The sequence below is a fragment of the Amyelois transitella genome, chromosome 9 (genome assembly GCF_032362555.1).
Source record: "Amyelois transitella isolate CPQ chromosome 9, ilAmyTran1.1, whole genome shotgun sequence".
Taxonomy (NCBI): domain Eukaryota; kingdom Metazoa; phylum Arthropoda; class Insecta; order Lepidoptera; family Pyralidae; genus Amyelois; species Amyelois transitella.
This window is the reverse complement of record NC_083512.1, coordinates 2786642-2813826: the sequence shown is the minus strand read 5'-3', so window position 1 is coordinate 2813826 and position 27185 is coordinate 2786642. Positions and strand designations below refer to the sequence as shown.

The following is a 27185-nucleotide window of genomic DNA, read 5'->3' as shown; positions in this document are numbered from 1 at the left end:
AATAAAAAAATTTAAGTCGATTACATCATTTCAAGAAATATTTAAAAGCATAACATTTTTCGTATGTATTAAAAAAAATTTTATGTGTAATATTTTGTAAAATTTCATTTGATGAATTTGATGGTAGACAGTTGATTTTTTCCTATAATTATTACCTATTCTTTACTCAAAAGGAAAAGGTCAAAACGCGTAGTCTCGTAAAAGTATGTGAACTAACGAATTTTTGTGATTGTAGAATGTAAGAAAACTACCAAGTGATATTTTCATTAGCTGATGAAAAAAGTTTTCATATTAGAGAAAGTAATGTGCGTGAACGCAATCTTTTCAGCAAAATTAAAAATATTACTTTCTTTACTTTATCTAATGTAAGGTATCGAATCCATAGCTGCGAAGGATAACGTAGCTTTGCACGTGAAATAGCTGTGATTGACCATCGAGAATCTTTGAATTTTAATCGGGAGCGATGTATCGGGCTCGACCGCCACAAAGGGAAGATCTTTCTTCTTCTTTCTATTCTTCTTGGTGTTTTGCCTGGGGAAGCGCGGCTTCAATGAAGTTGAATCGAAGTTACCTAAATGAAGTTGAATCGAAGTTACCTAAATAAAAAAATGCGCTTATTGGAGTTTGATTTTGCGATTCGTTCTTCTTCTTCGCTGTTATTGGCTGATGGCATACACTGCTGTGATTGATCGATGGCGTGTGACGTAGAGATGTTGCTACATGTAGAATATTTTTTTTAAATTTATATATTATTCCATTTTTATTTGATGAGCCATTGTAAATTAAATAAAATATTTTCGATATATTTTACTGCTGTTCCATTTACTTTTAACTATAAAAATCCTCGATCAAGTTACAATATTAATTGTTTTCATATTGTACGTGACGATTATATCTTTTATTTTTTATTAATTAATCACGATTCAATAAAAACTAATCATTCTGTTGATTATTTTATATTTTCGCTTTGTTTATATTTCTTTTAAAAGGTTCGATTATACTCCAGCAATGGATTGGCACCTTAATTTAACATTGAGTCCTTTTAGAAAACAAACAAATCTGAAATTCTATTCCACGAAAACTCATTAACAACTTTTCATTCTTTATTTTAGTTGAGTCCTTCTCCGAAAGGTTTAATTTTTAAATCATCTAGTCATAGTTAAGAAAAGTAGGTTGTACTTTGTATTCTTAAGATAAAATAGCTGTGCTTAACTACAAAATTTAATATTGTTACATAATTATGTTTCATTTGCGATGCATTTTCTTTTTATATTTCGAGTAAATATAACTACAGGTTTAAAAGTACATGATACTGAACACAGAGTATTGTATCGGGGCCTAGGCCTTAGCTCATCAAAATCAGGTCAGAAGCAGCGCAGTTTAATAGCGGGCACGCATGGAGTTGTAATACGAGAAACTCTTCGAACTCGTCACATTGAATTGAAACGGACTTTGAACCGTTCCTCGTAGCTTGATGCGGATTTGTGAGCTCGGGCATTTTGCTCCTCAGGTATAGGTATACGAGTACATAGAAAAATTACAAATCGATGTTAAGTTATACCTGGCAATTGTGAAAAGGACTGTTCTAACTATATATGTAGCTTTTACATGGATATTTTAAATAATGACAAAGAGAATGACTAATTAACCTGGTGCAACATCCACAATTCATGCTCGATTAAGATTCCTTTGTATATAGGGCCACAGAGATGAGACTGTCGCTTCGTGTAATTAGCTTATTCACCTCCGTAGTATGGCACGTATATACATACATACTATGGTCACGTCTATATCCCTTGTAGGGTAGACAGAGCCAACAGTCTTGAAAAGACTGATAGGCCACGCTCAGCTATTTGGCTTAATGATAGAATTGAGATTCAAATAGTGTGGCACGTACGACGCCATTTTTATCGCGCTATCCCGTTTTACGTCATAATAAAAAGTGAAACAGCGATAGTTTTTCGCGCGATGAAAACGGCTTCGCGCGTGCCGTGCTATAAGGTCTGGATTGTAATCATAATGAACAGAAAACGAAAACGGGAGAAACGCTTATAGAAATTATATCAAATTACACACAAAAACAAATCACGTAGATTGAGTTACCCCCGAAGTAAGTTCGAGACTTGTTTTAAGAAATATGAGTAAGTATTTCTTAAAACAATTCTTGAATTTGCTTTTAATAAAAAAATAACAGATAACCTCTAGGCTCTATAGCCTAGAGACTATTCTCTTTAAAGAATATTACTACTACTAGACTATTCTCTACAAAGAGACTATTCTCTTTGTATCCTCACTTCATTGGAGAGGAGTTCCGGGTCCGCTTGTGACCACGATCCTGGAGGTCAGGTTTTTATACGAACCATTCTAAATAAGAAGTATAAAAACGTGATGCCCAGCTATAAAATTTTATAGGCAAATATTTACTTTTTGGATCTCAATTCCATCTTTAAGCTAGACAGCTATACATCAACATGAAATTATGTATGTATATTTTATATCTTAAGGTACTAAATAAAGGTAAAGAATCTCAAAAAGTACTTATATTGAAAATACATTCATGAAATAACACAAACAGATATCATAACGAATTACTTTTCTTATTACATACTAGCTGTGCCCGTGACTTCGTCCACGTGGAATAGTTATTTTGGGCATCATTGAATCCCTCAAGGATGAGAATTATTTTCCCCGTTTTTTCTCACATTTTTTCATTTTATTTTGCTCCTTATAGTTGCTGCGTGATGTTATATAGCCTAAAGCCTTCCTCGATAAATGGTCTATTCAACGCAAAAAGAATTTTTCAATTCGCACCAGTAGTTCCTGAGATTAGCGCGTTCAATCAAACAAACTCTTCAACTTTATAATATTAGTATACATAGATTTGTATCATACTTTAGTCATGAATTCATTTTAAAGATATTTAAAGATCTTTTAGCTTTTTTATCAGTACATATGTATATGGATAACAGCTATACTATTACGTGAGTAGGTACTATTAATAATTCTGTTCTGCCACGAAATTTTACCTTTGACCTTAACACGCCGGTTTCCATTTATAAGACTCCATCTTTTACTCGAATAACCTCGTGATTTATGATTTTCAGATCATACAGTCATGTCTCATGTTGTTTTTCCTCACGGTTTTCTAATATTTCGTTGACTTTCCCTACAAGTAAACAAAACGAAGTGTTTTTATGTGTGTCACAAAAATAATGTTATTTTTACTTGAAAATATATCTGCTTTTTTTTTCTTTTCGGCTGGCCAGTGGAACTAAAACAACATCCAGCCAACTTTATTAAAATGCCGATGGGCTGTCGAGTCTTTAAAAAGTTGATATTGTGAGTTTAAGGTGATGGGCTTTTGAGTCTCATTTCCATCATTAAGCCATATTAACGTGGCCTTCTGTGTTTCTTGTGTTGTGGGCTCTGGTTACCCCGTTAGGCAATAAAACGTGATTGTAGGTATCTATGTAAGAAGTTCAGAAACAGAAAAGTTTACATAATTAGATGGTTTTTTGTGTGTGCTTATTTTCTTTCTTTAATGTATTTGTGGGATGACATGTCATTATCAGAAAAGCTCTTTATTAAAAATAATGAAAATACATTGAAATGTTTCCTATTGATGTTATGTCAGTGAACAAAAAAAGATTCATTATTCAACCATTTACTTCTTTGATACCCGAAAAAAAATATGTCGTCGTGAAATATGAAAATGAGGTTTGTAAATTCTTGTACTAAAGCTTGGTATCAAATAGATTAACTTTTTATTTGTAAGTACATCAGATCTAAAGATATAAGAAAACAGGTAGTACGAGTATTATTCTATTTTAATTTATTTTTAGATAATTAATTACTCGTACAAAATGCATGACTATTTATATGTAGAAGCTGATTGTCTGAAGTCCATGGATTTGAATTAAATAGTAATTTTACAGTGGTAATAAGATAATGTGCTTACCTACATTAAATGAGATAAATTAAGCGGTAAGCCGGAAAACTCCGCGTAGGACGGCCTTCCGCAAAACGGGCCGATGATCTGATGACTATTGCAGTAGTTAGAATTGATACGATTATGTACAAAATGATATGAAATAAATGAATTGAAATTGAAATGCCGGTTCCTGGCACTAATAGGAAAAAGAATAGGACCACCCCATCTCTTTTCCATAGATGTCGTAAAAGGTGACTAAGGGAAAGGCTTATAAACTTGGGATTCTTCTTTTAGGCGACAGGCTAGCAACTTGTCACTATGTGAATCTCAAAACTATTATAAAACCAAACTATTGTTAAGCTGAACTTCTCACTGTTGGCTCTGTCTCCCCGTAAGGGATATAGACGTGATTATATGTATGTATGAAATTGAAATTGATAAAGCCCGCGGGGAAAGGTTGGATGAAGGTTGCGTCCAGTAGAGCGACGTAGAGACCTATGTTCAGCAGTAGATGTCCTGCGGTTGATATGATGATGATAATGAAGCGTTATATGAAAAAAAATATTTAAAACAATGTGTTCACATGTACAGTTTCACTAAAAAAAATTAACATCTTCACAATTATTCAAACTTAGAATTAGAATATAAATGTAGACGAGAGAATACATTGCTATACTGAATTAATTATAATTGAAATTTAAATAGTAAAATAATATAATTTTAAATGGAATATCAAATTTAAATAAATTAATGTACAGAGAGTATAATGAATTTTGATTTGAATGTAGTTACAATGTATTAGAATTATATCAAAGATTGTTATACTGTTTGAATTCAGCTGGATTGCCCCAGGTCCTTGAGGGTTACACATTAAAATTTGCATGTTTCTGCTAATTTTAACAAAGCATATTAAAACATTTAATTACTTTTGTTTTCATATCCATATTATTGTAACAGAAATATGGTTAGAGGTTCTTTTCTAAAATTGCAATGTGTAATGTGAGACATTTACTGTTTTATTGTTTGTACTGTTTTATTGTATTTATGTGACTCAGAACTCGTTACCTAAATATCCCTAAATATGCCTTCTAATTTCGAAACTATTTTCAATGATCTGAAAAAAAAAATTACTCTTTTTTTTTTGTAGTTATGGTTTTTCTATTTATATAAAAAAAATACAATACGAAAAAAATCATAATTCAGTATAATTTTTAAAAAATTAAGTATAATGAAGCTCAATATCGAAAGATTGTAAATTAAAAGAATAATTATAGTTATTTATAATTAAATATTGATGTATTTACCGGCAGTATTCTCATAATTAAATTGTCGTTATGTAATGTGTAAAAATTATGTGAAAAAAATGTTCATAAGCAAATCCTTTTGTAAAATATAAATTATTAGGGGACTATTTTTTGACCAATTAAATCCGAATTCCCTAAACAGTTGTTTTATTATTAACTGACTTCAAAAAACGGAGAATGTTCTCCGCATCTTTATTCCTTATATATATCCCTAATAGGGTAGACAGATCCAACAGTTTCGAAAAGTCTCAATTTAGCTGGATGGATGGTTATCTGGGCCATCGCCTATAAACCCAAACTCATAAGCCATTTCTTTGATCGACTCTTACAATTCGCAAGAGGTGTAGCTGACATAAACACCATATTTTTCAAAAATCTCATGTCCTTTGTCAAAAATCTCATGTCTAAGGCGATGGGCTAGCAACCTGTCACTATTTGAATCTCAATTCCATGAAGCCATAGCAGCTGAACGTAGCCTTTCAATCTTTTCAAGACTGCTGGCTCTGTCTGCCTCGCAAAGAATATAGACGTGACTTATGTGTATGTATATTATATCTAAGATTTTAGTTACGGTTATATTTAATCTATATTGCCATAATTTCAGTCACATATTTTGAGGGTCAAATGATAAAAAAATACGTGTACCGAAACGTGCTTTATTATAAAAAAATTGTCATATCTTAGATTTCAATTGCGGCGTTTGTTTGACGTATATAACTGACAGGCCCGGGGGGTGTCGCTGTGTGGGGCGGTTGTTCCTCTCAATTGGCTTGCTATCTGGACCTTCTAAATGCCTGAGAGGCCCCAGCTGTGGACACAAGGAGTCAGAACTTAGTACATGTAGATATCATATAGACGTCCTACCGACAGGACGAGAAGTCGACGAGTTTGCATGGAGAAAATTATGAATGAGGATGAAGGGAAGAAAGTGTGCAGGGATCGTGACAAGTGGAAAAATTAAGTCGCTGTGCCCTTTGGGAAAGAGGCATGATTTATGTATGTATGTATGTATTAAAGCATGTAATAAGTAATTCATACATAGATAGGTACATATAATCTCGTCTATATCTCTTGCGGGGTAGCTAGAGCCAACAGTCTTGTAAAAGACTGATAGGCCACGTTCAGCTGTTTGGTTTAATGATAGAATTGTGATTCAAACCGTGACAGGTTGCTAGCCCGTCGCCTTACAGAAGAACCCAAGTTTATAAGCCTATCCCTTATTCGCCTTTAACGACATCCTTGGGAACGAGATGGAGTTGTCGTATTCTTTTTTTTATTAGTGCCGGGAACCACACGGCAAAAAGTAATTCAATGTGAAATAAAGTACAAATAAATAGTATATAGTAGACCTTCTAAATGCGTGAGAGGTCCCAGCTGTGGAGACAAGATAATTAGAGTTTAGTGCTCTGTTGAATTGGTTAGAGTAGCTGATCTCAAATAGGGAGAGCGCGCGCCGAAAGATCTTCGGCCATGAGCGCGTAAAGGATAGACCATGTCTAAAATCTTTTTTCTTTACTCTAGCGTAAAAGGGCGGAGAAAAAAATGTGTAAGTAGTTTTTGTAAACAATTATAAAAACAGCGAAATTCTATTCGATTAAAAATTCAAGTAGAGTTTTAATCATTAAATGTTAAGATACATTTTTGAATGACATAAATCTGTAAAATGAAGTAAAGTGAGGATGTTTTTAATTTGATTTAGCGAACGCATACATGGTTTCAGATTCGGATACACAGATGTAAGCAAAATCAAATTTTAATCGAAGTAGAAGAAAATACTATATCTAAGGTTAACTAAATAATGCGTTAGACCATGTATTTTCTTAAGGTTAACTAAATAATGCGTCATTTAATCTCACTTTTGGATTTACTTTTTAAGTTTGTTTATAAGTGCCGTAATAAATCTAAATTCTATCAGTTAACCAAACAGCTGAACGTGGCCCATCAGTATTTTCAAAACTGCTAGCTCTATCTGCCCCGCAAGGGATACAGACGTGATTATATGTATGCATTTTTGTATGTAAGTCTTGCATAATACCTCTACTTTTAGTTTTTATATCGTATAATTAATTATAATGACAAGAGTTGACAAATCGATCAAATTTGACAGTTATTGTGTATCAAAGTTTGCTTTGTTGACAGACGAACACTCCATTGTTCAAGACGTATCAGTTGTGAAAGCCTGATAATTGAAGTTAAGTGCTGAACTGATTTTAGACGTAGAATAACGTCGATCATATAGAGCCCGCAATGAACACTTCATGAGTTTCTATACAATATTATTATGTAAAACAAATCTGTGCCGTGTGGTGTCCAGCACTTTAGAATAGAACCACTCCAAAACTTACCTATGGATGTCGTAAAAGGCGACTAAGGAATAAAAAAAATCGAGCTGTATACACAGACCCTTGACAAGATGAGAGAAGAATTAGCTCCAAAGAAAGATCAAAACTTGTATTGTGGCCTATTGTACCAAATAGTGACTAAACAACTAAATTTATTTAATTAACTTATTGAGTTGTCAAAAAATTAACAATAAAATTCAATAGTATCGTTGAGTTAGTATCTCGTAACATAAGTGTACAACTTACTTCGAGGTACACTCAATCTGTGTAAATTATCCCGTATATATTTATTTATATTTCTTATAAAAATATTTTTGCAAGTAAATTTGTCATATCGAAGTGCGCGCTCTAAACAAATTAAGTTTTCCTCTCTCTATTTTCGTAGCGACAGTTACAATAAATTTCTTTTGAGAAAATAAAAACAACAGTTGTATCAGCTACTGATCGTCTAGTAATTTGAAATGAACGAGGATATAAATACGGCATGTATTCAAAATTTACTATTGTTTTATGTTTATTCCCGTGTCGTTCCCGGCACCAATATAAAAAAGAACAGGTCCATTCCATCTCTTTTCCATGAATGCCGTAAGAAGCGACTTAGGGGTAGGCTTATAAACTTGATATTATTTTTTAAAGCGATTCTGACTTGGCGTTAGGAAAGTAGCCGGCTAATAACATACATTGCATTCATACACATACATATACGTTCATGCCTCTTTCTCGGAAGGGTGGGCAGAGAACTTTCCAGTTACCACGATTCTTACACACTTATTTGCTTTATCCAAATTCTTCAATCTTTCCATTTTACCCGGCCATCCTTTCAATGTCTTTAAATTAACATTACATAAAAACTTAATGAGCCTCACCCTGATAATTAAATACAATAAATATTGAGCTTTTATTTGAGAACGATAAATTATTTATAAAGTGAACTGAAATATTTTTAAACCATTTAACAAAAATAAATTATTTGCGGAGCTAAACCAGATGGCTATAATTAAGCTTTATAAGCCTTAATTGTTAATCGGTGTCAATCCGAAACTACGATTCTGTTAATCAAACATACACCTGGGATTTTAATTCCAGCTTCACAAGATTGCTCGTATATTAACAGTTATTTACACCATTACTTTCTTGTTATTACACATTAAAATAGATGCAAGCGTTAAACTTGAATAGATTTTGTGTTCAACTTTTGATGATTACATTAAATATGTCTATTTTCTATCTCCGAACCTAAACAATCATGGGACTTACGAGTACTTTTAACTTTTTGAATCACTATGATTTTCAAATTAGATTGGATGTAATACTTTATAGTAGATTTTTTAAAGTTTGTACGTAGGTGTGGTTGTTACTAAAGCAATAACTTCTGAACGGATTTAAATACATTGGTGTAAATCGGTCTTTACAGTACTAAATAGCAATAGTTTACACGCGTACGAATAAATCTGACTTTAGAGTAAAGAAAAGCTATGAATGACTTTAGACTTTAAAGCAAAGAAACACGCGAGCAAAATTTTATCACGATCATAAATTTAACATCGTTTATTTTGTCCCCGAGCAACAAATCTTCATCAATACAAGGCTGATGCAAATACAAAGAACTGAGACAATCTTCTACCAGCACCAGAGCAATTGGCTAAGTAAACTTTTTTCTAAGATATATTTTTATTTTCCTTTTCTTAAAGAAAAAGCTCAAATTATATTAGATATGATGATATATTATCTATACTTATAATAAATCTGTAGAGAGGTAAATTCTGTACATGGAATATATTTTCAAAATAACTATCAGGGGGTGATTAGTGATCGATACTGATGCCAAAAATGCAATCAGTAAAATTTTTGTCTGTCTGTCTGTCTGTATGTTCTTTATAGAAACAAAAACTACTTGACGGATTTTAACGAAACTTGGTACAGTTATTCTTCATACTCCTGAGCAGGTTATAGTATACTTTTCATTACGCTACAATCACTAGGAGAAGAGCAGTGAAAGGAAATGTTGGAAAAACGGGAGAAGTTACTTAATTTTTTAAGCTTCCGTCGCGTGTGCAGCCTTAATGGTTAAAGATACAGCAAAACCATGTATAACGGAAATATTCTACATAAAATTATTAAAAAAATATCCCAAGACAGCATAAGTCTATCTTTTATGGTTGACTCACAATAACACGTGTAATTCCTAATAGCTTAGCAGTTCGGAGATTTCTGATTATATTTCTTTACTCTGATGTTTATAATACCAATAACACTCACACTCATTCATAATTCTTAAAAATTAATATAAGTACCTATTCAATAAAAAAAAGAATCATCGAAATAGGTATAGAAACACCAAACTTATACATGAAATAAAATACCCTAACAAACCATCGCGCGTGACGGTTGCCGCGCTCGACGCGGCTAGCGGAGGCAGGGTATAAAAGGGGCAGGAGGCGAGCGCAAGCTACATGACCAAGGCAGCCAGGGGGAGACTTCACGCAGTTCTCTCTTCCAGCCTCCCCCTGAGGACGAAGCTCGGGATCTACTAAACGTACGTCAGATCCCGCCTCACGTCCGCGGCCCCGGCGTGGTACGCATTCTGCTCTGAGACCAACAGGAGAAGACTCAGAGCCCAAGAGAATCAAAGTCTCAGAGCAGTCGTCGGAGCCCCGCGCTACGTGAGGAACTCGACGATGCTCAGGGACTTGAAGTGGGAGAACCTAGATATTCGAGAGGGCGGACGCGTCATCACACAGCCACCTGCGCGGCATCGCGCCGCTGCACTCCGCTCCCTCCGGGCCGTCGGGTGAAACCCTCCCCTCGCTGCCTTGCGACTGACGTCGTCAACCAGTGACGACGCCGCCGCTGATGGGAACTCCCAGTGTATGAAGACCCAGGCCGTCACGGCCGCCCCATCGACCTGCCTACAGTCGTAGGCAGCGATGATGCCATTGAAGAGGGCCAAAAGCCCTCACCAATCTACTCCGACTCCCCTAAGGGAGTATGGGAAGACCCGGCGACGACATGACAGTATTGCACAGGCGTTTCAACTTTATTATCATTTCTTTTTCTTTTGTAAGTTGTAGGTACATATTTCTGGTTATAATTCTATTAGAATATTTTTTTTAGTTTAAATAGGCACTTAGATTTATCTATACTAATATTATAAAACTGAAGAGTTTGTTTGTTTTTTTAATGTGCTAATCTCAAGAATCTCGATTTGAAAGATTATTTTTTTATTGAATAGACCATTTATCGAGGAAGGCTTTAGGCTATATAACGTCTAGATGCAACTATTAAACTATTAGGAGCGAAGAAATAATGGAAAATGTGAAAAAAATCGTGGAAGGAGCATCCTTGAGGGCTTCAATGATGCCCAAAACAACTATTCCACGCGGACGAAGTCGCAGGCACAGCTAGTATAAAATATAATGTCACGCTACGAAAACTAAAATATTTTTATATCAATGAAAATCTTTATCAATCACCGAAAATAATAAAAGGTCCTTTATTTGTTAACCCTTTATTGCACAACAAATAACAAAATCAAAAACAGTTTTGCTTTTGAAGAAAAAAAAAAATATGTAGGTTAGAAAAACTTAACTTAGCCAATTGATCGGTATTTATTCGTCGCGTGCATGAAGGGACTGAAATAGATATCTGATCACATTATTATTCGGATCATATATCTAATCTGGTGATGGACTCAAATGCAAACGTAATGGAAGATACTCGGGAAACACAGAGCAAGAAAGAATGAAAAAAGAGCAGAGCTGGCGACTTTGAAGTTTGTTTTTTTTTTGGCTTCGCTTCCGCGTCTATACCAAAGTCTGTATGTACATAGGTATGTTTAGGACTTTAAAACTACACAAAGGATTTTGATGCAATTTTTTTTATAGATGGAGTGATTCAAGCTGAAGGTGCAAAGCGGATTCCTAGTATAGGTAAGATAAATGTGACAAGTTTTCCTCATAATGTCTTCCGTCACTGTACGATTCGATTTGAATCAAATCAATAGGAAAAGGTCATTTAACCCAAAGTTGAGGTAGGATTTGAATCTGTGCCTCCCTGCGCATCACGCTTTTAATTCTGGCACCCTAACGATTTACCACCGACGCCCTAAACTACGGTCATATCGCATTTTAATATGAGTTTTAACTATTGAATTACAAACACACAATTACTTACAAGGTATTGGACCTTGTAAGCGATAGGTACCTAACCTGCCGTGAGATTGGGTTTTTAGGGTCCACTGCTTGCCTACATCAACCCTCCATCAGAACTTATCCAATTGGGTACCTTTGACCATAAATCAAATCAAGTTACCTGTTGACTGCCAATCGACACTCTATAATGCTTCCCTTTAAAAAACCTTCGCAGGTCAAATAAGCTAAGGCTCCCTTTATAAATACGAGTGGCACAGGTTCAAATCCCATCTTTGTAATTTACCAATGATTCTTTTTTTAATTATGGATATTGGTTTAAATGCAGAGCGATGCTCTCGTGGTGAGTAAAAACATCGTGTAGAAATCTGGATATTCAGGAATAGATGTGTTACCATGATCCAATAGGAGTTAAGTTCCCCTGCAAAGGTCAGATGGAAGGCTATTCGTGTGAAAAGCCTGAGCTACCCAGTACAAGATCATGGTCAAATGCTCGCCCGCACCCCGGGTCTTAAGAAGAACAATTACTAATTTAACACCTTACATACATACATACATATGATCACGTCTTTATCCCTTACGGGGTAGACAGAGCCAACAGTCTTGAAAAGACTGATAGGCCACGTTCAGCTGTTTGGCTTAATGATAGAATTGAGATTCAAATAGTGACGGGTTGCTAGCCCATCGCCTAAAAGAAGAATCCCAAGTTTATAAGCCTATCCCTTAGTCGCCTTTTACGACATCCACGGGAACAAGATGGAGTGGTCCTATTCTTTTTTGTATTGGTGCCGGGAACCACACGGCACTGAACACCTTAGAGCATGATTTTAATCCAGTTACCTGTTGACTGCCGATCTGCAATGGCTTCTCATAAATAATCCATGTGACGCATTCGGTGTAAGGCGGGGTAGTCAGAGACCCTTTGTATGTTACATAGTTACCCTCATATAGGTCTGGCCTGTTCATCCATGAGAGGGATTCTGAAAAGAGAATTCTTTGGTTTACAATAAAAAAAAATTAAGTCGCGACCATAATGAAACAGTTTTATATTAGACTAGCTGTGCCCGCGACTTCGTCCGCATGGAATAGTTATTTTGGGCATCATTGTAGCCCTCAAGGGTGAATAATTTTCCCCGTTTTTTTTTTCACATTTTCCATTATTTCTTTGCGCCTTATAGTTGCAGCGTGATGTTATAAAGCCTTCCTCGAAAAATGGTCTCTTTAACGCAAAAAGAATTTTACCAATAGTTCCTTTTTCAATTCGATCCAGTAGTTCCTGAGATTAGTGCGTTCAAACAAAAAACTCTTCAGCTTTATAATATTAGTATAGATTCCATTCATACTTCCAATATGAATTGACAATTGCTCCTCATAACTTTAAGTTAAAGAGATCCTAACAAATATTAAAGACGCGAAAGTAAGTTTATTTGTTTGTCTGTTGTCTCTTCACGTGTTATCTACTAAAACAGTCTTCATGAAATTTTGCTTGTACATAATTAAGAGTCTGGAAAAAGAGATAGGATAGTTTTCATCCCTGTCAACACTAAAGTTTCCGTGGGATTTTCTAAAAACTCTGCAGGTATTCTTTCTACGTGGCGCAAAAGCTAGTGAAACGATAAAATATACATTTTTGTAGCTATATTTTTGTATCAGTACGGACCATTTGAAGACAAATACGTCGTGCCTCACTTGCGCGTTTCTTCTTCTTGTTCTTCGTCGTTACCTTTTCCCACTTTCTACGTGGGGTCGGTACAGTATGTTGCTTTTTTTCAATGTTATGTTCACGTGCGCGTTTATACATGTATTATTATATATAGTATAATGCAACGCGAATGTCTAACACCAATTACGGCCATCTGATCTTTGTGACTTTCTTCACTGAATTGAGCTTGGATCATTCATGGCAGCAATGACCTGAGCAAGTATCAGCATTTTTGTAAATAAAAGTGAAAACTGATTGACTATGATAGATGAACGCATAGCCCAAACAATTTAGCTTAGAGATTTATACCTTAGATTATTTATGCCTAGATATTTATACGTGCCTCATGTAGTTTAAGAAAGTGTTACCTACCCGAACGGAAACTAGCAACAGTATTTTATTTAAAAAAAACACGTTCGTTGACACAGTACCCGTGGTACAGATCCATGATAGAACTATTACCTCCTTTGCATGCCTCATACGACGCCATTTTATAGCGCAAAAAGCTAGTCGCCCTTTCGCTAACTATACATACATACATAATCCCGTCTATATCCCTTGCGGGGTAGACAGAGCCAACAGTCTTGAAAAAACTGATTGGTCACGTTAAGCTAAGAATTGAAATTTAAATAGTGACAGGTCGCTAGCCCATCGCCTAAAAGTAGAATCCCAAGTTTATAACTTATTATTATTATGACGAGGAAACGGGACAGCAATAGTTTTTTGCGTGCCATTCTACGAGGGCTGAAATGTTTACCTCCAGTCCTAACCAGTCCACCTCCCAATATAAATTTAATTTGTATATTGGTATGTTGTGGAGAAAATAAAAAAAAAATCTTTTTCATTACCTGCCGTGACTTTAGCCGAGTGTTCGCTCTTAGGGATAACCACCAAAGCTTCAACCAGTTTGTCAAAGCTCGGGTTCGGAACGTCGACCACTTGTAGAAGGAAGCCGACGACCGCTAGGCCATCGGGGTAGCCAATAGCCGCCTCCATTGATTGATATTTACTATTGTAATGCACGAAGTGGCATTCGGCTGCATATCTGGGGAAAAAAAAATACGTAAGGAATACTAAAGAGATTTTGTAGGGAGTCAAGGTGCACTGTTAGAGAGTAAAATAGCGCGTCGCAACATACAAACATTCACCAATAGCACCACGAATTTTTCTTTCGATTAAGTGAACATTGATACTCTTAATTATTTAAATTAAAACAAACATTGATTTGTAACTAAAATATTGTGTAAAAGTAAATTCCCAGGATCCGCATTCGTTTTAAATTTAATTAAGAGAAAGAGATGTTGTTGTGATGTGAGTAATTTTTTTATAAATATACTGTAACCAGCTTTTGATCACGACTTCGTCCACGTGGCCTTTCCCTTTTTGCATTAAAAGTACCTTCGTAACTTACGTTCTTCCTCAGGGTCAACTCTATCTATGTACACATATCATCAAAATCGGTTCAAAGTTTTAGGCGTGACATCGTAACAACTTACAAAAACAAAGACTTACTTTTGCATTTATAAGTAGGGACATTTTCAGTAGTAGCATAGGCTTCTTGACTTCTATAATTTTGATTTACATACATATGTACATACATAAAATCACGCCTCTTTCCCGGAGGGGAAGGCAGAGACTACCTCTTTCCACTTGCCACGATCTCTGCATACTTCCTTCGCTTCATCATTTGGTTTCGGGTACTTTTGACCTGACTCTTTACCAGGACGTCCTTAATTTGATCAAGATACGTTCGTCTAGGTTTTCCCTCCACACTCTCCTCGTATATCTGTTTAGTCAACCTGCTTTTATTCATCCTCTCCACATGACCAAATCATCTTAACATACCCTTTTCTATTCCTGTAACTACATCTTCTTTCACATCACAACATTTTGATTTAGTTAAAATAAGAGCCCGTCGCTTAAAAGAGGAATCCTAATTTTACGAGCCTTATTTTAAGAGACGTAATGACACTGGGACCTAAACCAGATGATGATTCAGTTACCTGAATACATTAGTTGCCTCATGATGATATAGCCATCGTCTAGCATTAACTAAGCAGAATATGAAAAAGTTAATGAAATGAGTCTATCATCTTCCACTTCTCTTACCCTCGTCCATCAAGCACGTGTTCACACCCAGTAAAGTCATCCACAGACCAGTGGAAGTGCATCTGTTCGAAGATATAGTCACCCAGTAGTGGACCCCCATTCAGTTTTGGACGAATGGCAGACGCGTCGAAAGTGAAGTATGCTGAAATGTTCAGATTGTTAGACATACATGTGGGATTACTCAGTTGGATATAGTAAAACAAATATTTCCTTCAGTTTCTTTAATAGGTTTTTTCATCTTCCAAACTTCAACGTCTAATCCTTTTTCTTTGACATTTTACATCAATTTACTCTTCTAAAATAAAAAGTGCCAGTCCTAACAATAACTTAAAATAACGAAACAATTTAAATAAAAAACGTTCACAACCCACACGGCCGTCCTGACTATTCATCTGTCCCAGATGAAATACTATCTTCCGAGGAGACCCAAGGCTTCATGTAATCTGCAGAACTAGTTGTCTTAATAGGGCCTTCCGCCGTTCCTATTTTATTTAGTACGTATCTGTCGTTACGTTTCTTTTCGGTGACTTCGTAGGGTCCTAGAAACTTAGGGTACAGTTTACTCCCTTGTGAGAACTGTGTCTTCTTGATCGCTACTAAATCTCCAATATCATAAGAAAAAGCCTCTTTTCTCTTCCGATTGTAGTACTTCACATTCTCTTCTTGTATTTTCCTTATAGACTCTTTAGCTTTCTCCCTTAATTCTTGCCTCTTGTCGTTTACTTCTTGAATAATTTCTTCTTCAATCAATTTTAATATTCCATCATCTTTATCTCTCATCTTTACTCCGAACATCAATTCAAACGGCGTCATTCCAATGCTACGTTGATAAGTTCCGTTCAAACAACGCTGTACATTTGATACACGACGGTACCATTTCGTAGGATCATCGGCGCTTAGTTTAGCAAGTACGTTTATAATTATCTGATGTACCCTCTCTACTTGTCCGTTTCCTCTTGGCTGACCAGTCGTTATTAAATAATGTGTAATGTTCTCATTCTTACAATACTCTTTAAAATCATTTGAAGTGAATGCAGCGTTTCGGTCTGTTATTATACGTTCGGGTGACCCAAAAACTTGTTGTTGTAAAGTCAGTTTGTTAATAGTCTCTTCTGTTGTTAAAGTCTTCACAGGATAAATCCAAGTAAATTTGGTAAACGCGTCAACTACTGTAAGTATGTACTTGTAACTTTTATTTGTTGATGTAAGGGGTCCTAAGTGATCTATGTGATAGGTCGACAATGGGACACTACCCTTATCAATCGGATTAAGCAAACCTTCTTTTTTGCCCTTTTTATGAGATACAATTATGCACTCAACGCAATTATCAACAATTTTCTTAATCTTTTCTCTTAAATTCTCTATATAATATTCTCTTTCAATAAGTTCCTCAGTCTTTACTATTCCGAAATGACCTTTCTCGTGATTCTTCCTAATGATCTCCCATTGCATCTTTTTAGGTACAACAATTATTTTATTTCCGTCTTTCCACTTATACAATATTTCATTCTGAACAACATAATCTTTGTAATCTTCTGTCTCTAAAATCTTCTTAATCAATCTTACATGTTCGTCTTCGTTTTGTGCTTTCTTTATCCTTGCTGTAGTTTCAGAAAGAACTAAACAGACAGGATATCTGCTCAGCGCATCTGCGTGTTTCATTCGTGATGCAGATCGGTGTTCTATCTCATAGTCGTATTCTTCGAGCAATAAGGCCCATCGTGCAACTCGTGGAGGTAAGTCTTTCTTTTGTAGTGTCATCGTTAATGCAGAACAATCGGTTACAATTTTGAAGTGTATCCCTTGTAAGTATACTCTAAATTTCTTTATTGCTTCAACAATAGCCAAAATTTCTAAATAATAACTATGATACTTCTTCTCAGCGGGAGTAGTCTTTTTACTCATAAAATGCACTGGGTGTAACTGATCATCAATCGGATTTTTTTGTAATAGAACAGCTCCGTAACCATCTGCACTTGCATCGGTGTGTACTTCTGTGTATAAAGCAGGATTATAAATTCGGAGAACCGGCGAATTGGTAAGTATATCTTTTAATCTTATAAAGGCTTGTTCACATATTTCGTCAAAATTAAAAACAACTCCTTTCTTTAACAGATCTGTCATAGGTTTAGCCATTAGAGAATAATTCTGAACAAACTTTCTGAAATATCCAGTTAAACCAAGAAACGATTGAACGGCTTTGATATTAGTGGGCTTTTTGAAATTTGCAACAGCTTTTATTTTCTCTTTGGATGGTCTTACTTCATTGTTACAAATTATGTATCCTAAATATTCTATTTCCTTCTTCATAAAATGACATTTTTTCCAATTGAATATCAGACCAAATTCTTCCGCTCTTTTAAATATTTTCTTTGTTTTAGCCAGTGATTCTTCTTCTGTCTTTGCGGGAATGATTAAATCATCAAGATAAGAAAGTACAGTACCATCAGTTATGTAATCGTGAAAAACATCGTTGATATATCTTTGAAAAACGGATGGCGCTGTGCATAGACCAAACGGCATTTTGACAAACTCGAACTGGCCTTGCGGTGTCACAAAAGAAGTGTACTTCCGACTATCTACATCAACATCCACGTGATTAAATCCATTTTTTAAATCAAGAGACGTAAATATAATAGCTTCTTTTAATTTATCAATCTGATCATCAATCAGCGGCAAAGGAAATCTTTCTCTTATTATCTTCTTGTTAATTCCTCTGTAGTCCATACAAATTCTTTTGGTTCCGTCTTTTTTATTAGCTAAAACTATTGCACATGCAAAATCTGATTTACTAGGTCTTATTATCTCTTTATCCAGCCACTCATTAATCTGTTTACGAACTATATCTGTTTCCAGAGGTGACAGGCGACGTGGACTTTGGTATATCGGCGTTTCATCGGTAAGTATTATTTTTAATGTTACATTACTTTTCTTAGTTTCTTCTTTAGGATTATAGTCTTTGATCATTTTCTTTATTTCAGCTGTGTATTGTGAGTCATCTATATTAAATTCTTCAGTATTCTCATTATTTTCTACTAGTAGGGTTAGATGCATAATCTTTTCCATTTCAATTCCATCTTTAGTGAACTTAACTTCAAACTCTTTCAGGATCGGGTTGCCAATAATCAATCTTACGGGAATGGCATTATCTTTCACAACGTAGAAAGTCATATCCGAGAATCCATCATCAATTTCAACTTTCGCAGTAAATATTCCTTCTGTTAACATTTGTTTTTCAGCTATACCAGTTAAATAAATCTTCATATCTTTATAGTCAGTAATTTTTCGTTTTATGTCTTCAAATCCAGTTTCAGTTATGAGGTTAACATCACTTCCAGTGTCAACAAGTGATATCATCGGGGTAGAATTAATCTTGACTAGCTTAAAAGGAGCTTCGATCTTGTCGTTCTTCAAAATATTTAACGTCTTTTTTACTTGGTTCGGACAGTCGGGTCCTTTGTGTCCAAACTCGTTACATCTAAAGCATTTGATGCCTTTGGTACACGCTGATGATTGGTGATTTAAATCTCCACAATTATAACATCGTTTCTTAGGTGGTGCGGCGTCATTTTTCTTTCTAGATCCAGACTGGACTGATGTTGAAGGCGAAACATAATTGGAACGTGAAGACATCTTCTTTCTAAACTCGCTGTAAATCTCCAACTTTTTCCGAAATTCCTTGAGGTCTGAAGCACCATAAAGTATAGCTTTATTAGATTCAGTGTCTCTAATACCATCAATTACGTATTCCATTAAAGCAGGATCTTCAACTTTACCATGCAGAGCGATTTCTTTCATTGTCAAAAAATACTGTTGATACGTTTCATCATTCTTCATCTTGCGGGTGCTCAGTCTTTTATGAATCGTGGCGCTGTTTAATTTCGGACCAAATTCTTCTTTTAATGCTTTTTTCAACCCAGAGTAATCTTTAATTCTTCCCATCGAACGTAGAAATAACTTAGCTGTACCTCCTAAAAGCCTTTTCGCGTAAATTAATTTTTCGACGTTAGTCCATTTCATTAAAGCAGCAACATCTTCAAATTCTTCAATAAATTCGTTAACCGGGTAAGTATCATCTCCAGTGAAAGTATTCATAGACTTTTCTAAGTCTCTGAATGATATCTGTACCTCAACATCTTCAACGTCTTCTACATCTGAGTCTTGGGTATTTTTCTTCGGCGGCATCTTAGTTGCAATCTTATTCGTCTTAAATGAAAGTCGTCTTTGTGCCGTACAATAAGATATTTTCTTTGAACTCATCAATAATATTCGTCTTCAATGTGAAAATTAATTAAAGTCTTTATTTCTTCATAATAAAATCGGGTTAACGTTATTTCTGAATATTATAAATCGTTGTATCAACTTATCATAACGTTAATAAATAACGAATACGAATAACGTTATTCATGTATCTGGCAATATTTTTTCCCATCAGCGTCGGTAAAACAGAATTCAGAAATGACGTCACGTAGCGGTTAAACATGAACCGTCGGATACTAATAGTCGGTAAAACAGTCTGTAATATGTCCGTCGATGACTTGCCTTCTTAAATAGTCGTCTTGATTTTTCGTCTTCAGTCGTGTTGTTTCACTTCAATCCAATATTGACCACCACAATATTGAGCACCATCCCGGACGAGCCCCCAAAAAAGTTGTGGGATTACTCAGTTGGATATAGTAAAACAAATATTTCCTTCAGTTTCTTTAATAGGTTTTTTCATCTTCCAAACTTCAACGTCTAATCCTTTTTCTTTGACATTTTACATCAATTTACTCTTCTAAAATAAAAAGTGCCAGTCCTAACAATAACTTAAAATAACGAAACAATTTAAATAAAAAACGTTCACAACCCACATACATACATACATATTGTCACGTCTATATCCCTTACGGGGTAGACAGAGCCAATAGTCCCGAAAAGACTGAATGGCCGCGTTCAGTTGCTCGGCTTAATGATGGAATTGAGATCCAAATAGTGACAGGTAGCTGGCCCATCGCCTAAAAAAAGAATCACAAGTATGTAAGCCTATTACTCACGGCACGGCCACACAAGATTGTTAGAAATTGTGTAAAAGGAACTTTGGAAAAATAAGTAAAAGACATATGTGCCATGTTATTCCAAAGTTATATTCTTTCAAATTCTTCATGAAAATCTGTCCAGTACTTTTTTTCGTAATCCCATATCCTTAAAAATTTTGTATTTATAAAATTAATAGGAAGGACATAATATTACATACGTACAAACATATAGTCACGTCCCTTGCGGGGTAGACAGGGCCAACAGTTTTGAAAAGACTGAAAGGCCACGTTTGCTTTATCCATCCATAATATTAGTCTGCAAAAATCTTGGCTTGCGAAACCGAAGGACGGTAATTATATGGGTCAATTCACTCAAATTGTAAGGATACCAAAGGTAAATCGAAAGGGAGCAAAAATAAATTCTGTGAGGATTTTAAAAAAAACAGTCTGAATTTGTACATACATACATATGGTCACGTCTATATCCCTTCCGGGGTAGACAGAGCCAACAGCCTTGAAAAGACTGAATGGCCACGTTCAGCTATATTTGGCTATATGATAGAATTGAAATTCAAATAGTGTTTTAATTCAAAAGGTTGCTAGCCCATCGCGTAAAAAAGAATCCCAAGTTTTTAAGCCTATCCCTAAGTCGCCTTTTACGACATCCATGGGAAAAAGATGAAATAGTCCTATTCTTTTTTGTACTGGTGCCAGGAACCACACGGCACTGCCGGGAACCACACGGCAATTTGTACATACATACATAAAATTACATACATACCTTTATATCCCCTGCGGGTTAGACAGAGCCAACACTCTTGAAAAGACTGATAGGACACGTTCAACTGTTTGACTTGATGATAAAATTGAGATTCAAATAGTGACAGGTTGCTAGCCCATAGCTTAATGAATTTACTTTAAAGAAAAAAAAATCGCGCTTATCTGTCCCAGTAGGTTATATATCATTTATTTACATTTATATATACTTTGTACTCATATAAATATATCTCCCGCCGATGTAAAAACATATTTGTATTGGAAACCGTAACGGGAGTTATTCTGACGAGAACAATTGATTTATTAGTCAAACAATGAACTTTATGCTTGCACGCTAAGAAAATAGATTTCGGGGAACCTTTGTATGCGTAGAAGCTTAGTCTAAGCTTATTTGGTGTAGCGATTCGTTTTCCAATCTAACTCACTGGGAAAGTTTCCGATCTTTTGCGAGAAAACGATAAACAATATCATGCCTAGTTTGCGTTTTATTATCCTGAATAAATAAAGTACATTTCTCATCAAATGCAAAAGTAAAATTTGCTAGATTGGAAGTTAATGAACTGCTACGATTTTGTAAGGTAAAAAGAAGAGTGCGGAAATTCGAAAGAGAGAAATAGTGTTTCTTCGAAGGAGCCAACATTATTCTTTCTTTAGAGTAAGCTTTTTTGCCCGCGACTTTGTTCACAAATTAAAGCAACAATAAGCATCGATTTTCATCGATTTTGCTTCAAATATATTCATACAATTAGGTAATTTACAAATAATGTGGCCGTGTGGTTTCCGGTAGTAAAGAATAGGACCACTCCATATTTATTCCCTATGGATGTCGTAAAAGGCGTCTAAGGGATGTTCTGATAAACTTGGGATTATTCTTGTAGCCGATGGGCTAGCAACTCGACACTATTTGAATCTTAATTTCACTATAAAGCCATACGGCTGAACATGACCTTTAAGTCTTATCAAGACTGTTGGCTCTGTCTACCTCTGTCTACGATAATATGTATGTGGACCAATAAATTGATAAAACAATTTTACTAGGAACAGCCATAGAATTTTTCAGATAGTTGAACAGAAATTTTACAACTCGTATCTAATCAACCAATATCAGTGATTTCGGTTTATGTAACCGTTTCAGTTAATACGTTTATCACGCTTACTGTTATCGGCTTGAGTTACACATGCCATTGACTTTGAAAAACAATCTTAACTTCCCGATTTTTGTCTAATACTGAATGGATTTTCAGAGATCTTGTCGAAATTAAAATTATTATATTTTCGATTCATATTTTTATGGAATCTAAGATAGGCCCATGTGCACGCTATCTTATTCAGGACAATCCGGAAGCCTTAGTCTTTTTGAACGAAATACTAGCTGAGAGTGCTCTCAGATTTACGACTGTTATCAATACAATAAAGATTAAGTATTTAGAACGAGTTCGAGTTTCTGAATCTCAGAATCTTATATATTTAAAGTTACGACTGGTTATATTTTCCTTAAATAAATGCTTATTATGCTGTTGTATATAAGAGTAGGCACAAAAACTTTTGTGTTATGTTTATATTTATTTATTAATTAATAGTATTTTCTTTCCGGCAAAAATGTACAGAAATAGCCATGCCAGAAGTAGCATGGAGCCCATGACTTGAAATATTATATAATTTTATAATATATTATATTCTCTATATCCTTTAAAAAATATGTATCAATATTCAGGCGATTCAGCTGTGATAGCGTAATAGACAATCAGACAATAAAATCTTATTTTGGAATAATAATATAAAGTATAGTATCTCACCTGTGGATCCTGTATTCACCAGCACTCCATTTGACTCATTGTCCCAATACCCTTGGAAATTCAAAGGCTCAAGGGACGTCCAAGTGGGGCACCTTTGTAGGGAAATGGCTATGGGGGACTGCGATGGCCGCAACCTTGATATCTGTTCCGCTGTGAAATGGAAATGTTATTTATTTATAAATAATAATAAATATATAATAAATAAATATATACAGGACAAATTACACAGATTGAGTTAGCCTCGAAGTAAGTTCGAGACTTGTGTTACGAGATACTAACTCAACGATACTATATTTTATAATAAATACTTATATAGATAAACATCCAAGACCCAGGCCAATCAGAGAAAGTTCGTTTCTCATCATGCCCTGGCCGGGATTCGAACCCGGGACCTCCGGTGACACAGACAAGCGTACTACCGCTGCGCCACAGAGGCCGTCAGAATACTAATACTAATACTATAGAATACTAATATAATAAATGTACACAAAATTATATACAGGAGCATTTTAATACAGTAATTCTAGTAGGTATGTTTGTTTGTACAATTTTTATTGCACATAAAATAATTATAACAAATTACCAAACAGTTATTGGATTTAGAAGAATATGTACGTAGAATGGCGGACTTATCACCATAGGGATGACTTCCAGTCAACCAAAATATAAAGGAAAATCCATAATTAAAAAAGGTGCTACTCATTTCAAAAGAAATCTCAACCAGTAGACCCATGAGAGGAAAGATGAATTTTGGAGCGGTATGGCGTGTGCATAAATATCGATATAGGTAATATATTTCGAGAGATAATTAATAGTCTTTAACTCGTTCTTTGAATGAAGATAGAGTTTGGGAATCGTAAATATGATGCGGTAAGGAATTCCACAGCCGTACAGCATGAGCAGAGAAGGAAAAGGAGTAAAAAGAAAGTGTTACTTTTTAGTAAACGAAAATAAAACTAAAATAGTAAACGTAAACATTTATTTCGATATATTTTAGGTAATTAAGGGAACTTCAATTTGCATCTATGAGCTTAATTTTCTTGTATAATACGAGCAAAAAGTCCGAATTCTCTCAACATACATACATACATATTGCAATCACTTCTCTATCTGCAGTGAGGCAAATTAAGTATTCTGTTGTTTTACGTAGAGATTTTACACATTCAAACTTTTCATACTGCTTGAAGAAAATAAACAAATTTTGAAATAGCTCACATTTGAATAAGAAAACTTCTCTCTCTCGGTGAGAGAGGCGACGCGGTTGTATGTTGCTAATAGTTTTAAAGTCGAATTTGTAGTGGTACTTCTATATTTTTGCGAGGTAGACACAGCCAACATTCTTGAAAAGACTGAAAGCCACGTTCTACTGTGCGGCTTTATAATGGAATTGGGATACAAATAGCGACAAGTCGCTAGTGGATCGCCTACAACAGGAATCCCAGGTTCATAAACCTATCCTTAATCGCCTCATACGACATCCATGGAAATGATATGTACTGGTTCTATTCTAAAGTACTGGAAACCCACGGTACAATAATGAAATTGTTCTCTTTTTACTAAAAGAGAATATTATTTTGTTTAACCCAAATTAATAAAAATAACAAGACTTAACACAAAATCAAAAGTAGATTTATGTTTATCACAATTTTTTTTTTATGATAACACGTGCCGATCGACTTTCGATATCCGTAAATAAGATCAATGCTGAAAATCTACATATCTTCGGAAAGATAAACACGTAGACTATCTGTTTACGTGATCTTTTTCAAGGTACTGTCTGTCTGTCTGTCTCAATTTTCTGCACAAGTAAGTACGGTTAAAAAGAAAACACTAACAAAAAATTTCAAGCCAAAGTAAGTTTCTATTCTTATAAAATTAAGCGTTATGAAATTTAATTATGGAATTGAGATTAAAATGGCAGTAGCCTTTGCAGTCCTTTGCAGGGGAGGAACTTTGAAGAACAGCAGAAGAAAGAAGACTAGCGTCGGGGTGTTGTAAAATGCCTTGACACAAGTTGAGTAGACGTCGGATTAGTATTACAATTTTGGTAACTAATTTTTTTTACTATAACTAAGTACTTTAGTGTAAGATATATTTGTGTGATGCTAATAACCTTTAATTCATTCATTCATTTATTCAACTTGTAGCGGGAGCGATGATTCGGCTCGTCCGCCACCAAAGGGAAAATCTTCCGCCAGGCTAGGTGTTATGCCTGGGGAACCGATTGCTCGAACGATGTTGAGTCGGAGGTTGTATTAATTCTACAATTTATGAAATCTTTGAAATCGCGATTTAGATTCCTCGCTGCTATTGGTTGAGCGCGTCAATTTCTTCGCAATGACTGACAGTTCTTGTGTGAATGGATGTTGTGACGTATTGTGTTGTGCGTAGAGATGTCGCCATAAACTTAACCCGTACTGGATCATGGATACACTACACATCCATTTTAATATGTAAGTTTTCCTCACAATGTAGTATATGTATAATAGCTATAACATTCCTTGCCCTCTTATACAGGAAATCTTGTTCGTAACAAATTGACTCTTATTAATTAGCAGTTACTTAGGCGTGTTTTGGTTTAACCTGAATCATTAGTCAAAGTCAACCATGTTCTTCATTAGTTACTGAGATCAATTGTAGTTTTTACATGTGCCTACCGAATTAAGTTCAATTTTTTGTGTTTCAAATTAACAAAGTTACAATAAATCCAATGATTACTTACCACGCCACCATGTTTGATGTAAAATTCGAAGTTGAGAATCAATTTTGTTTTCAAAATGGAAGTAAGTTTGAGTCACCTGAATGTTCAGCCAACTGAATGCGATGACAATAACAATTCAAATTCGGCAGTCAAAAAGCCATTTAAAAATAAATTTTGTAGAGAAATTGTCATTCTATTTTGAAATAGATATCATACCTTAATAATTTACCTCAAAAGACTCATTCCACCGAATGCTAGCCTACTTTTTCTTACACTGCGGAAGCAGCTGAAATTAAAAAGTAGCATCACGTAGTAAGCGCTGTTCAGCAGTTTGTTCATAAAAAGGGTTGGAATTTTAAAGAGACCACGAGGAAATTTTGTTTAAATTTTTTGTCAAAAAAGCAACGCCTGAGTCACTGCACTCAAATTAGAACAGGGATATATTTTTAACCCACTTGGAAAAAAAGGTTTTAGATTTTAGGTTACAGAACTCTCAAAAACGGAATTTTATTTTATTGGGATCTATATTTTTACTAGACCCACACATTATGCCCATCCTCCCTAACCATCTTGGTAGAATAGTTAAGACATTTATAAGTACCGGTTTCGATTTCCACGGTGTTTTTTTTTCGTCAATAGTAAAAATTATCTAAAATCTCTCACGCGCAAGAAATCACCTATAGCATTAGCGCCGTGGATAATAAGACGTGGTGAATTCCGTGTGAAATCACTAATCTAAGCTAGTAAAACAACTACCACTTGCGTTATGACATGCGTATGCGCACCATTTCAAAGCCATTCCAAATTGTAATCTGAGTTATGTAATCACCTAAATTATTTGTTACATTTTAAACAAGTGTGCAACTTGTTAATTACTACTACTACTACTTGGTAATTATGGAAGAAAATAATATATATTTTTTTTTACCTATCACCAGTTTTCTTAATAGTAAAACTAGGGATTCCTCTTATAGACGATGAGCTAGCAACCTTTCACTATCAAATCCATCAAAAATGCCACACAACTGAACGTGGCCTTTCAGTCTTTTCAAGACTGTTGGCTCCGTCTTCCCCGCAAGGGATATAACCGTGACTATATGTATGTATGTAAAGATTCTAACTAGAAATTTCTAAATATTACTGGTTGTTTTTTTAATTATAAAAAATATGTATACATACCGTCTTCTGCAGCCATCTTCTTAGATCTTTCTTCCACTGAATTCAAATTTAATGTCACTACCTTTTTCGCCATTTGCCTCTTAAAATATATATATATTTTATTTGCAACACTATATACGTCTATATTTAAAATAAGCACGTTTCGAAAACATAGATTTGCCAGCGACCCAAGGTAGAT

General features: G+C 35.0%; 1 protein-coding gene across 1 annotated transcript; it reads right to left on the bottom strand.

Annotated features, from left to right (window-relative positions):
• Nucleotides 1-5871: 5871 nt before the first annotated feature.
• Nucleotides 5872-27185, bottom strand: LOC106140045 (carbonic anhydrase 1). Its single transcript, XM_060945747.1, has 6 exons — nt 27008-27185; nt 23128-23277; nt 15537-15678; nt 14276-14472; nt 12566-12705; nt 5872-6043 (listed from the first exon to the last, which is right to left on the bottom strand). Exons 1-6 carry the CDS (start codon nt 27078-27080, stop codon nt 5909-5911), a joined length of 837 nt encoding a protein of 278 aa, XP_060801730.1. The 5' UTR covers nt 27081-27185; the 3' UTR covers nt 5872-5908.

Excerpts from the sequence above, each read along its gene's own strand:
- LOC106140045 (XM_060945747.1), bottom strand. The coding sequence starts at position 27,080 with ATGGCGAAAAAGGTAGTGACATTAAATTTGAATTCAGTGGAAGAAAGA. Across the intron at positions 23,278-27,007 it reads GAAGATGGCTGCAGAAGACG|CGGAACAGATATCAAGGTTG; the intron begins GTATGTATACAT and ends TCCATTTCACAG. Across the intron at positions 6,044-12,565 it reads TGCAGATCGGCAGTCAACAG|CTGGGGCCTCTCAGGCATTT; the intron begins GTAACTGGATTA and ends TTGTGTCCACAG.